Source organism: Octodon degus, unplaced genomic scaffold (genome assembly GCF_000260255.1).
Source record: "Octodon degus isolate 3935 unplaced genomic scaffold, OctDeg1.0 scaffold00005, whole genome shotgun sequence".
Classification (NCBI taxonomy): Eukaryota; Metazoa; Chordata; class Mammalia; order Rodentia; family Octodontidae; genus Octodon; species Octodon degus.
In genome coordinates, this window is record NW_004524581.1 from 13,596,553 (window position 1) to 13,610,057 (window position 13,505).

Sequence of the window (13,505 nt, forward strand, 5' to 3'; positions counted from 1 at the left end):
CTTTGCTAAGCTTGTTCTAAGTAGGTGCTTTAGACCACTGAGCCATCTCACCAGCCCTCCAGTTTTTTATTTTAAAGAGAATAAAATTTTTTAAAACAATTTAAGAAAGCAATAAAATGATACAGAATTACAAAACAAAGCAAGTGTTCATCAACTGAGAAATGGATGAAACTGTGTGGTATTTTTATACAATGGAATATTACTCAGCTGTAAAGAAAGATAAAAGCAAGGTTTTTATACGTAAATAGATGCTACTAGAGACATACTCATGAGTGACCTGCATGTGTAAACATTGTATTATCTCCCTAATTTATTTTGTCAGTTTGAGACAAGGTCTCCCTACGTAGTTCAACCTGAACTTGAACTCACTGTGTAGCTCAGGCTGACATCAAACTCCCAGTAATACTGATGGGATTGCAGGAGTGCACCACCACACCTGCCTCGGTTTTATTTTTATTTTTTATGAGAACCATATAAGAACTATAGATCCTGCAGAGTGAGGGATCACTGATTGCCTTAATGAATTCCAGGGTTTTGCTAGGCCGAAGCTCATTTTCAGTTTCAATAGTTAAATCTCCCTTTTGCTTCTGGTTCTCAAGTGAGACTATTGAGCTTTATCTTCTGAGCTCTGACATAGTCCACCAGCACAGAGTTCTACCTAAATTCGTTCTCATTCTCCCCCATTTTCAAATTTTGTGGGGAAACCAATTTGGTTCTAGGTTTTCCATTTCCTAATTTATCCCATTTTTTTTGTCACTGTAGCCTTTTTTCCCCTATATTTTAGGGCAGGGTATACAGGGTGTTCAGGATCTCACTACTAGTTCAGACTCCTATTTACAGCCTCCCAGGTGCTGGGAATACAGGTGCTGCCACCATACCCGGTCTCAGTCTGTCTCAGTGCACCCCAGGGGCGGGGCCTGCATGGCGGGACTGTAGCCTTTTCTGATGGTAAAGGTTACTCCCCCTCTCTGTTTGGTGGTACTGGTGATGGCACTGCTTCTAGATGTAACCAGTAGTGTCCCAGAAGAAGTGTGGGCCCTTCCTTCTTATTCGCCACTCCTTCTTTGGCTTTCATTTTTGTCTGTAGGGTTTCATTCCTTTCTGTCTGGACTGTCTTCTGTCAGTGCTCCCAGACTGGGTAATGTTTTGGCTGTGGAGTAACATTGGTTATCCTTAGCCAAACCACTCTGTTTCAGAATTGAACAGAAGTGCTGAGAACAACTAGCTGTGAGTCTGAGGTTTGAGAAGTGTTCACTTTTGTCTCTTGTAGCTTCGTATTTATTACTGACTCAAAAATGATCAAGTAAGACAAAAAGCTCCTAGGTCTGGCTTGCCCTCTGAACAGTTGATGCTTCTCTCAGAATTCATCCACATCCTTCCTGTTGCCTCCAGAGCTCTTTGATACTCAATGGGACGACTTATGATTTAGAAGGCATCGTTAGCTGTTGTCAGTAGGAACCCTGGTGGAGACACACTGTATGCTATTCAGAATGGGAAGTCGATGTGGTATATTTTGACAGAGACTTAAATGATTGAGTGAATGTTTTTGATGAGTGATTTTTTTTTTTATTTTAACGTTTGCTGGCAGATTAGTTATTGATTGACTACTTTCTCCATATCTGCTACACATGTTTCTAGAACATTCCTATGATCAGAGAAACTCAAGGGGCTTACTGATAGAAATAACAGCAGAAAGCAAACCAATAAAGGGTGGAAGGAGAGTGTAATTTGTGTTTCCGAACTGCCTGCGGCATGTGGATAACATTCTAGGTTTACCAGGCAACTGCACATGTCATTTTAAGAACCGCTGTTGGGAAGTATTTTTCTTTTCATTACATATGTTTTTTTCCTTGTATGGTTTAAAATTAAATGTCAAACAATTTACTGTTTAATGAAAATTATAAATTGGTTTAGTGAAATATAAAGCACATATCATTATCGTTGATGTACACTTAGGAATAATCATTTTATTTTAATCATGTATGTTTTAAAACACAAAGCCGTTTCCAACAGTGTATTTATCTCTGGTACAGAAAAGTTTATTCATCTTCAGATTTATAAATGGGGATAATTAAACCTTTAAACATTTTAGAATTGACTAAGGGTTTATCTAAGCAACACATGCTTAAAACCACTTTCTTATCAAAGAAAATAAAATTAGAGGTTAGAGAAATATCTTTAAATTACAATCTTTATGAACTAATAGCTTAACCTTAGTTTTGAGTGTCTGTTACTTTTTCCATCTTTTTAAAATGCACTTAAATATAAACACATGTGAGAAATGTTCTTTTGGCTTTTATCAAACTGACATTTAAGTGAATTTTTTTCAACCTCACTAAACATTTGTGGTAAAAGATTTCAAAGCTTTCAGTCTTAGAATTTGCCTATGGATTTCCCCCACTGTGTTATTCTATTAACATTTGGTCTTAATAACTGTAACCTGTTTAGAATTACTGATGTTTTAAATTTATTATTTGTTTAGATGAAAAGTTTTGGAAAGCGCTTCATCAAAAATCCTACTTGGCAGTTATGAATGCTTTAAAGACATTAATTTTGTGGAGTTTTTCTACAAATATTTTAATTAAGTGACATCTTTCATATGCCTGTTTTCATAAAATACTTTAAATTTTTGATGTTTGTTTATATGCTTTTGTGATGACCCCTACTTCTCTCCCCTCTTGCCAATTTTAAGAACACAGTGGATTTAATTTCTGTGAACATGGAAAGCGATTAGCCTTACATAGAGCTGGAAATTATAAAATGTGGATTTTTTTTTAACATTTTCTTGTTTATAATTCTGAGGTTTAAGTACTGTTATTTATAAAAGAATAATTGCTGTTGTATTATAGGATATTATTGTGAGGTATTTAAATTTTTATGCTGTATGTGCTTCACGTCAGAATCAGTCCTTTTTTTTTTTTTTTTGGTGGAACCAGGGATTGAACTTAAGCCCTTCCTTGCGCTTGCCAGGGAAGCACTTATTCTACTGAGCCATCTCCCCGGCCCCAAAAAGTTCAAAAGGAATTTTTTTTTTTTTTTTTTTTTTTTTTTGGCTCACAGTGCCTTCTGGGCAGGTCTGGCAAGGCTTGAGGATCTGGGAATCGAACCACAGCATCCTGAGCCTGACTGCTTTGTTTAAGCAGTCACTTAAACAGCTGAGCTAATGGGCAGGCCCCTTCATGTCAGAATCAGGAGAAAAGTTGTACATTAAAATTAAAGAGCTGGGCCAGCCAAATAGCTCAGCAGGTTAAAGCACCTGCTTAGGCAGACTCAGGGACCAAGTTGGATACCCCTGGGGCAGGCTGAGAGGGCACCTATAATCCCAGTGCTTTTAAAAAATAAATTAATTAATTAAAATTAAATTAAAGAGCTATTCAGGGCTGGGGAGATAGCTCAGCAGCGTAAGTGCCTGCCTCACAAGTGCGAGGTCCGGAGTTCAATCCTTGGTACTGTAATAAATAAATAAGGAGCTATTCCTATTCTTTAATTTTTTCCTCTCCCCCTTTTTTTTCCTTAAGAATTTAGGACAGGGTGTACAGGATCTCACTGCTTAGATTGGACTCATAGTGATTCTCCTGTTTTCAGCCTCCCAACCCTGGGATTACAGTCATGTACCACCACGCCCAATCTCAGTGCGCCCCAGGGTCAGGGCTGGCAAGGCATGCTGGAGATCAAACCCTGGCCTCTGTGCTCTGCCCTAGCACACGATTTAGTCTACAGAGATATTTGACTGGTCTCTCTCTCTCTCTCTCTCTCTCTCTCTCTCTCTCTCTCTCTCTTGTTCTTTCTTTCTGTGCAGGGTCCCACTATGCAGCTCAGACTCCTAGTGGTCCTCCTGATTTCTGCCTCCCTAGTGCTGGGATTACAGGCGCACTCCACCATGGCCCCTGTGAACCCTGGTCCCTGCACTTGTATAAACGAGCGCTTAGTCTGCTGAGCTATCTCGTTGGCCCTCCTTTTATTTTCCTTATTCCTTTTACTTTTTAAAAAGTCTTTTCTGGCTTATTTGGATTAATTTATGCATCCAACCTAAAACAAGTTATAATTGTCTTTTAAAATTAATAAGAAATTTAGTTTTAGGCTATAGGATATTTTCATATTCTTATTTTTGTTTATATAATTTTATTATATCCCAGGCAAGCATTTATGCTGCTGAGGTATATCCTCGACTTTTTTTTTTCCAGTACCAGCGATCAAACTCGACACCTTGCGCTTGTCAAGCAGGCATTTAAATACATCCCTAGTTATTGGCTGAATTGCGTCTGCTTAAGTCTGCTCTTAAGCCCATGAAATCATTCTACATAGGGCATAGAGTATAATCTGAATTTCTTTATTCTTTTCAAAAGAAGAGATATAAATAAAATCACATAGCCTGCTCTTTCAAAATTCCTGAGAAACAGTATATATTAAGAATTAAGATGTCTTGCCAGGCATGTTCAGGAGGGAGGCTGAGGCAGGTGAATCGCTACAGGTTTGAGGCTACCCTGGGCTACATAGTGATTTCAGGGCTGTCCTGGAGCCAGGGATACAGCTCAGCAGCACAAGTACCTGCCTGGCAAGTGCAAGGTCCTGAGTTCTATTCTTGGTTCCAAAAAACAAGAAAAACAACAACAAAAAACCAAGCTAGCTGGAACTACATAGTGAAACTCCATCTCAATGATGATGCTATCTTACAAGTAGAGAGCTAAGCATTGCTTTCTAGTGTTCTCACTGATTTGTATGTCTGCACATTTGGAGAGCTGAAGTAAGACTTAAAAAAGAAGCGGGAAAGGGAAATACAGATCAAAAGCAGACACAGTCACTCGTGAAAAGAATAGTTTCAACACGAGTTCCAGACCTGTGTTCTGGAGAGAGGACATAATTAGGTGGGCTAGTTTTCTAGTGTAGCAAAACCCAAAAGCGAATCTTGGCCTCTTTCCTGGAGCTCATAGGCAGGGTTTTCCCTGGAGGAAGGGGATGGCTTGTGCAGTAGGAGACAGTAGGTGGGGCGGAGGCGCTGATACCGACGTGGAACTTGACAGCGCCACGTGAGCCCGTATGTAGACGTGCATGATGTACGCAACAAACTCCAGGATGATTCTGAAAAACTAACACATATGAAGTGTTAAATATTGATATATTTTGGTTAAAGGTGTGTGGTCCTTGGTTGCAAGGTTTTTCCGCAACATAACTATTTCAAAATCAAAAGTTTAGAAATAAGTCACTGAATTTGTTACTTTACATAGAAAAATGGAATAATGGTATTAATTTTGTTTCATGAGATTAGTTTGAGCTGTAGATGCACTTGATGTGTGTCTCCATATCTATGTGTGTCTTTCTGTATCAGTAAGGAGGTTAGCTCATAGAATATGAGCAACCAAAGACCAGCACAAGGATGCAGATAGATAGGTGTGTAGGTAGACTTGGTCATTTGTAATTTCTTTAAATTTTTTCTCTGCATCTATTTATCTGTCTATCCTCTGTCTGTGTATCAGTCAATTTGAAATATGATGTAATCTGTTGAAATTTAATTTATGTACAACAAAAGTTGCTATCTTATGTGTAAAATCCTATGAGTTGACAAACATTTATAATTTTGTAACCATCACCAATGCAGAAAATTTCATTGTCCTTAACACTCATACTCGTTTGTAGTTGGGAATTTTTTCTTCCTTTGCTTTGCCTTTCTCAGCTAATTTCTATTGATACTGTTTGTCTTATCGAGAATGTTAGAACAATGAGTCATTTCGTATATACTTTTGTGTCTTGCTTCTTTCCTATAGCATAGTATTTTAGAGATTCATGTATTGAAGGCATTAGTTCTCTTTTTATTGCTTTGAAGTATTCTTTCGTATGAACATATTGGTTTGTTTATTCATCTGCTGATTGGTGGATAGTTTTTTTTCAAGTATTGGGATATAATGAGGCTGTTGAAGGTGTTTAGACACCTGAGTTATCTCGTACATATGTTTGTGTCCTAAGGCATTGTCTAACTACTGCACCATTTTGAATTTTCATCTGCAGTGTATGAAAGTGTCTGTTGTTTTCTGTCCGTGTCTGCATTCAGTGTTTTCATTGCCTGTTGTTGTCAGCCTCCTTCTCTCTGTCTTCGAAGCCTTTCCAATAGGTGTTTGTTTCTTTTGCCCTTTGCCTAGTGCATGTGAGGCCCTGAGAGTCAATCCTGAGGATAGAGAGGAAGGCAGGGAGAGGGGGAGAAACTTATTCTTTACTGGATTTTTTCCCTCATTATTGTTTTGAGAGGGTTTGTTTGTTTGTTGTTTTGTTTTATTGTAACTGGCTCAGCCTGATGTGAGGGCAGGGCTAGTGTGGCATGTGTTTCTGGGATCAAATCATGGTCCCTGAGCTTTGCCTTAGCTTGCCAAAGCAAGTGCTTTAGACCGCTGAGCTATCTCACCACCCCCTGAGAGTTCTTATATATATTCTGAATGCTGTATCTTTTCCACAATTAATATCAATAACAAATATAAAAAGGTCTATTAGATATGTTTCAGAAATAATTCATAAACACAGTGATATCTGCACACCCATGTTTATAGTGACACAGTTTATAATAGCCAAATCTTGGAAATAACCCAAATATTTGTCGACTGGTAAATGGATAAAGAAGATTTTTTTTTTAATGTCATGGAATACCACTCTGCCATAAAGAAGGATAAGTGTTATGGTTTGTCTAGTTGTCTCTCCAAAGCCCCGTGCAGTCATGGGGCGGCTTCTGGAGTTTGTGATTGATTACTGTGGGTGTGGAGGCTGCACCTGCCCTGGACAGGTGATTTGCATTACATTGTAAGGAGGGGAGAGAGGCTAGCCAACTGCCTGAGCTGCTGCCACTCTCTTTGCTGCTGCCTTGAAGGGCTGCTCTCTGCCATGTCCCACTTTGCCTTGGAGCCAGCTGAGTATGGACTGAGACCTCCATTAACCGTGAACTAACCAAACCTTTCTTCGTTCATTTTGTGTGTTGGGTATTTGTCCCAACAACAAGAGAAGAGTAACTAAGACAATAAGCTTGAGACATTTCTAGATAAATGGATGCATCTTTTTTTTCCAGATAGAAAACATTTATTGAATCAAAATCAATACTTTCTTTTTAATATCTATAAGCCAACACTGGATTCATCTTGAGACCATACTTTCAAGTGAAATAAATTACACACACACACGTGTAAATAACACATTGTTTCTCTGATGTGAGAAACCAAAAGTGTAAATATATAATATAATAGATCGTGAAATAGGAAGAAAAATGTTCAAATGAGAAGGGGAATGGGGAGGGGGGAAGAAAGAGAAAAGTTAAAAAAAAAAGAGAAAAGGAAAAATTTGAAACTAAACTTTTATAAATAAGGAGGGTAAGAGGGGTTGAGGGAGGATAGTAGGGGAATGAGGAAGACTAGAATCAAGTTCTGGTGTGTACTGGTGCAAATTCCCTATGATGAGTGTGATCACAATGTATGACTAAAATTACCAATAAAAATCCTTTTATCTCTCTCTCTCTCTCTCTCTCTCTCTCTCTCTCTCTCTCTCTCTCTTTCTTTCTTTCCTTCTTTCCTTCCTCCTTTCCAGTACCGGGGATTGAACTCATGACCTTGTACTTGCCAGGCAGGTGCTTAAGCTACGGAGCTATATCCCCAGCCTTGAAATCTTTTTCTTTAAAAACAGCAAGAGGGCTGCTTTTGTATCAGTGTTAGCTAGACTCTTGCCATGAGCTACTTTATGTAATGTGAAATTTACCCTGGTCAAGTTTTTGAGAATGTCAGAAAAGGAAGAATTTATATTTCTCAAATTTTCTATTGATTTTCATATATATAACTATATATAACTATATATATGGTTTGTCTTGGCAATGTACTTGATTGATTGGTTAATTTAGGCTTAAAAAGAGGTGTTTTACACAGCTGTTCCTACCCTGAAACCTACATGAAGAACAGGAATTCAGAATGCTTCAAATTATAATTTTTTGAACCCTATACAACGTACCAGGCCATACTTCATTCTCGTATCACAGGGAATAGGACTTCCATCTTCTTTCAGCTCCTTATGGACAACTCACAATCAGAGGCATTAAGAGTCCTGTGACTGGGTTTTAAGGGTGCTGCAAATCTGTACAGTTATATTTGCATCTCCTAACATATATTTTTATTGTTTTTATACATCTGGTTTTTGTCTGCTGGATATTCTTTTTTTTTTTTTTTTTGAGTGCTACCTTTTCTAAGTTGATGGTATCAGAGTGAATCTATTGTTTTATTTTGTGGTTGAGCTTCTATTATTCAGCATCTTAAAACTCATTGAAAATATCATTTGCTGGGGCCTTGGAGATACTTCAGTCATCTAAGTGCCTGCCTGGCAAATGCAAGGACCCAAGCTTGATCCCTGGTAACGCCTGTCATGTCAGCTACAGAATCCTGGGCGTGCAATGTCAGCCATCAAAAGTGGGTGTGGTGGGGCATGCCTGTGATCCCCCAGCACTGGGGAGGCTGAACAGGAGGATCACTGTACCAAAATAAAAAATATTTTAGAATTCTTTTTTTGGTAATGTTTTTGGTTGTTGCAGGGTCTCATGGAGCAGCTCAGACTCATAGTGATCCTCCTGTTTTCAACCGCCCTGGGGGCGGGGCTGACGCAGCATGCGGTGCTGATTGAGCTGCAGTCCCTGCTCTTGCCAAAGCTTGCCTAAGCAGGTGCTTTAGTCTGCTGAGCAATCTTGTAGGCCCTAGATTTTTTTTAAAAAAAGGAAAAATTATTTGGTTGTTTTTACTGTTCAACTTATGAAATTAAAAACTATTTGGAAATCTTAAAGAAATGACGAGTATATTGTAATGACAACCAATAAAAGTTATTTTTTTTTAAAGTACAGCATCATAATGTTGTTCCACTAAATCATTCATCCTATGACCTTCCCCTAGCCTGTTTGCTGTGTTGTAGTTAGTATAATAATTACTGCTTTTGAGAAGGTGAATCTATCTGAAATACAGCATCGTGCATTTATTCCCACTAATACTTAGGCATGGATTACATTGCCAATAGGGCTTTCTTTCTAAGGATGGATTATGTTGGCTTGTCTGTGTTTCCTTTGGTCATTCAGTCACAACTTGGCTGTCCGACAGTTAGCTCTCTGCCATTGCCAGTGGCATACTGATGATCCATCAACATTATTTTTATTTTTACCGGAAGTCAGTGTTGTCTTTCTTTAGCAGACGTTGTATCTCCACGTTGCATCTTCTTATTGGATACCTTTATAGAGTCACTGTGACGTGGTATGATGCTAGGCCAGTGTTTAGTTACAGCTTGACCTACCATATTATTCATTAGTCCTAGCAAGAGTCCCCACTTCTTTATTACTGTATTTTATTCTGTAAGGAAATCTATGAGTAGCTGTTATATTTGTCTACAAATTATTCATTTATGAAATATTTTTGTGATATGTTAGAAAGTCTGGACACCATCAAGATAAATACAATGAATGAATTTTTATGTGCTAACTTCATTGAACAGTAAATACAAAGTATCCTGTTATATTTTAAGTTACATAAACTACAGGTCTTTATGGTTTACATTTTGTGATCATTTTGAATTTTTCTTTATTTGCTTCCTTTATTTTTAATGTCTTTATCTTTATTTATTTATATGTTTTTGGCACAGGTCTTGCTACACAGCTCGTACTTGTGATCCTCCTGTCTCAGCCTTCCCAGTGCTGGGATTACAGGGGCATGCCACCATGCCTGAGTTCAGTGGCTGGCACAGCGTGCCAGGGGTTCTGGGGCTGGCATGGCATGTGGTACCAGAGATCAAATTCAGGTCCTTGCACTTGCTGGGCAGGCACTGCTGAGCTATCTCCCCAGCCCTGAACATCATTTTATATGTTTCTTTCACACATTTATTCACCTGATATTATTCATATCATATCTTCATATCATTCTGTCCTGTGATAATACAGTGAGTAAATAATTAAGATATACAGGCTTTGTTACATTTGTTCCAGTATTAATAACCATGATTTACTTGTTTGTGGTATTTATATTTTGTAGCTTTTATTAAATATTATGGCAGGATAAACAGGATTTGAGTAGAATTTTTTATGATATTGATTACTTTCCCAGGAATAGAGTTGTCCAAATACAATTTTATAAGAGTCTAAACATTTTTTTGACTTTTGATGCATATTGCCAACTAACTTTCTACAAATGTTCTGTCATTAATAATACATGATTATATTAGCTTCTTCATATTCTTATTAATGTCATATAAAAATTAACATTTATACTTAACTAACTTATGATATTAACATTTATATCCTCAACTAATTTATTATACAGAAATCTGTGTGTATGCATGTGGTTGCTAGGATTAGGGTTTCGTTGCTTTCCAAAACATCATTTCTTTATTTGGTTCATTATTCATTTTCCCACTTATCTCTGCCTTAATATTTTAATTTCCCTTTTGTATGATTATTTAATTTCTATTTTGTGTGATTATTATATTTTTGGAAAGATAACCTTTTATACTCAAAATGTGTTCTGCTTTTCCTTTTATAACACTTAAGTTTTCCTCTTTTTTTTGGCAGAACTGGGGATTGAACTCAGGCCCTTGCGCTTGCCAGGGAAGTACTTATTCCACTGAGCCATCTCCCTGGCCCCTTAAGTTTTTATTTGGCTTTGCTTTTATATAAAAAAGCCTTTTTTAAAAAAGCTTTACAGTTTCTTTTCTTTCTTTTTTTTTTTTTTTTTTTTTGCGGAACCAGGGATTGAATTCAGACCCTTGTGCTTGCTAGGGAAGCGCTTATTCCACTGAGCCATCTCCCCAGCCCCAAAAAAGCTTTACATTTTAATATAATCTTTTTTGTTAACAGGAAACAGGTAACTAATAATTTGTGTAAATGTTTAATTGTATTTTCAAAATAGTTTGTTCTAATATAAATTGCAGTATTCAATTATGTTTTAGCATCTTATGTTCTTTAAGATACTGTTCATCTGCCATTCCTTTGTAGGTACTCTGGTAGTTTTCCCTGTCAGCCCTTCAGTTTTCTCCAGGTATATGAAGGTAGTCTGTGTACAGTTGCACAGCTTAGTCCTTAGTCCTTAGTAAAATTGTTTTAATTCTGGGGAAGCCTGAGGATTGTGGCTTTCCTGGTTTGTAAACTTTTCTATCTTTCATTTTCTCTATTCTCTTTCTATAATTCTTATTAAATGGGTCTTAGGGCATCTGATCAGTTGTCTTTGTCTTTTAATCTTTTCTCATGTTTTTTGCTTTCTTGTTATTTTCCTTAGTTCATTCTCATTCTCTCTCTCTCTCTCTCTCTCTCTCTCTCTCTCTCTCTCTCTCTCCCCATCGCTTTCTCCCTTCCTCCCTCTCTCTCCCTCTCCCCTCCTCCCTCTCCCTCTCTCCCTCTCCCCCTCTCTCCCTCATGCTCTCTTCTCCCCCCCTCCCATTTTTTTGAGACATAGTCTCCATGTATTCTTCAGGCTTCCCTGAACTCACTATGTAACCCAGGCTGGTCTGAACATGTGGCAATCCTCCTGCCTCATCCTCCCAAGTGCTGGAACTGTAGACTTGTGCCACCATGCCCTGCTTTCATCTCAGTTTTTATCCACCCACACACCACATTGACTACCCATCCAACTAAAATTGATTTAAATTTTTTTTCAACATTCATAAAGTTAATTAAAGAAAAAATTTTTTTGTTTCTCCTTTTAATAGATTAGAGAGGCAAGTTTCTCTTTATTTTCTGTGGGTGCAAAGAAGTTAGGTCATTGATAGAAATTTCTCAAGAAATCTGACAATGCTGGGCATGGGGACACAAGCCTGTAATCCTAAGCACTGGGGAGCTGAGGCAGGAGGATCACTGCAAGTTCAAGACCAGCCTGGACTACGTAGTGAGTTGAAGGCCTGTCTGAACTTCATAGCGAGACCTTGTCTCAAAATAGCAAGCAAACAAAGAAATCAAGCAAGGATTTGTCATTTGACTTAGCAGCTTTCCCCCACATATATAATCAAGAGAATGGGCCGTGGAGATAGCTCAGTGGTATAAGCACCTGCCTGGCAAGCACGAGGTCCTGAGTTTGATCCCTGGTTCCGCAAAAAAACCCAAAACAGAACAAACCAAAACACACACACATAAAACTATAATCAAGAGAAATGAAAACATTATGTATCCACAAAACTTTTTCCAATGCCCTTAGCAGCATTGTTCACAGTAGAAAAAGTTAGACACAACCATAATAGTCTCTGACAGATAAAGGGATTAACCAATATGGAATAGCCATAGAATGCAGTATCATTTCCCCATGGAAAGGGATAACATACTGGTGTATGCTACTTGACATATCAACCTTAAAAACAGTACCCTAAGTATCTCGTCACCAAAGGCCACACATCATGTAATTCCATTTGTATGTAGCATCTGGAATGGACCAAAAGAGGCAGAAGGAGATAGGTGATTGTTAACTTTCTCATATAAAATATGGGAGAAGTGAATATAGATGTCATGAGACATCTTCAGTAGTAAGGTGATAATTTCTGTGGCTCTTGAACTGACTCCTGGAAATTTATTAATTAGCAAAATTTCCATTTCAATGTAAAACTCTTAGTTGTGTGGAATGAGGGAAAAGGCAGCTTCTTTGGTATGTTTTCAGTTAGTAATTCTGAGATTCAGAATTTTGACTGTTTGCTATTTGTGATCTTCATTTGGCAGCTAGTGGATTTTCCTTTCACTTTTCAGTGGAAAGGTTAATTACAACTGGACTATATATTCTGAGTTCTTATGATTACACATTCGTTTATTTGTTATTTATTTATTTTAATTCTTAATTCTTTTTATTAATTTTAATGAGAAAGAAAGCAATAAGGCAGTTTCAAAACAGGTTAGTAGGACAGTTACAATAATTAATACATTGCATATTGTCTTTGTGGTACTTATTCAGAGCTGGTTACACATTTGAAGAATTTTGTGTGGAAATTTAATATATTATGTAGTATTTTAATTCATTTATTCAACATAAGTATATAATTTAAAGGTTTTACTGTATGTATTTTAACTCCTAACAAATTTATATTGTGACAACTGATACATGCTAACTTTTCTGTGATTTCCTTATAGGTTTGATGAACTTGTGAAAAAATTCAAAGTCGAATATCATGCCGGCGGTTCTACTCAGAATTCAATGAAAGTGGCTCAGGTTGGTGAATTATTTCAACAATTAAAAAGAGATTCAAAATGATTCTAAACTTCTGGTAATTTTGTATAATTTTTCCCATTCTATATTTGATTGCTGTAGAATAGTTTTGTTTATTGTGGGTTGGGCATTTAACATTTATTGTCCATTCAATAAACAAAAAAATTTAATTACCACTTCTTCAATTATTGGTAAGCTTAAACATCTTTAAATATATTATTCATTTACATTTTCTCTGAATTATATCTATTCACTATTTTAAAAATTTTACATGTTACTAAGTTGTAGAAATTCTGCTCATGGAGTCTTTTCCGTCTCTGACATCTGTGCGCTCTCTCTCTC

The 13,505-nt window shown here is 37.2% G+C and overlaps 1 protein-coding gene across 2 annotated transcripts in view; it reads left to right on the plus strand.

Moving 5' to 3' along the window:
- Window positions 1-13,505, plus strand: part of Adk (adenosine kinase) — a 563,958-nt gene that overhangs the window by 179,350 nt on the left and 371,103 nt on the right. For both annotated transcript variants that reach the window (XM_004624031.2, XM_004624032.2), the window contains exon 4: window positions 13,088-13,166. In XM_004624031.2, coding sequence (XP_004624088.1) covers window positions 13,088-13,166 — 79 coding nt within the window. The remainder of the gene's footprint in view (window positions 1-13,087; window positions 13,167-13,505) is intronic.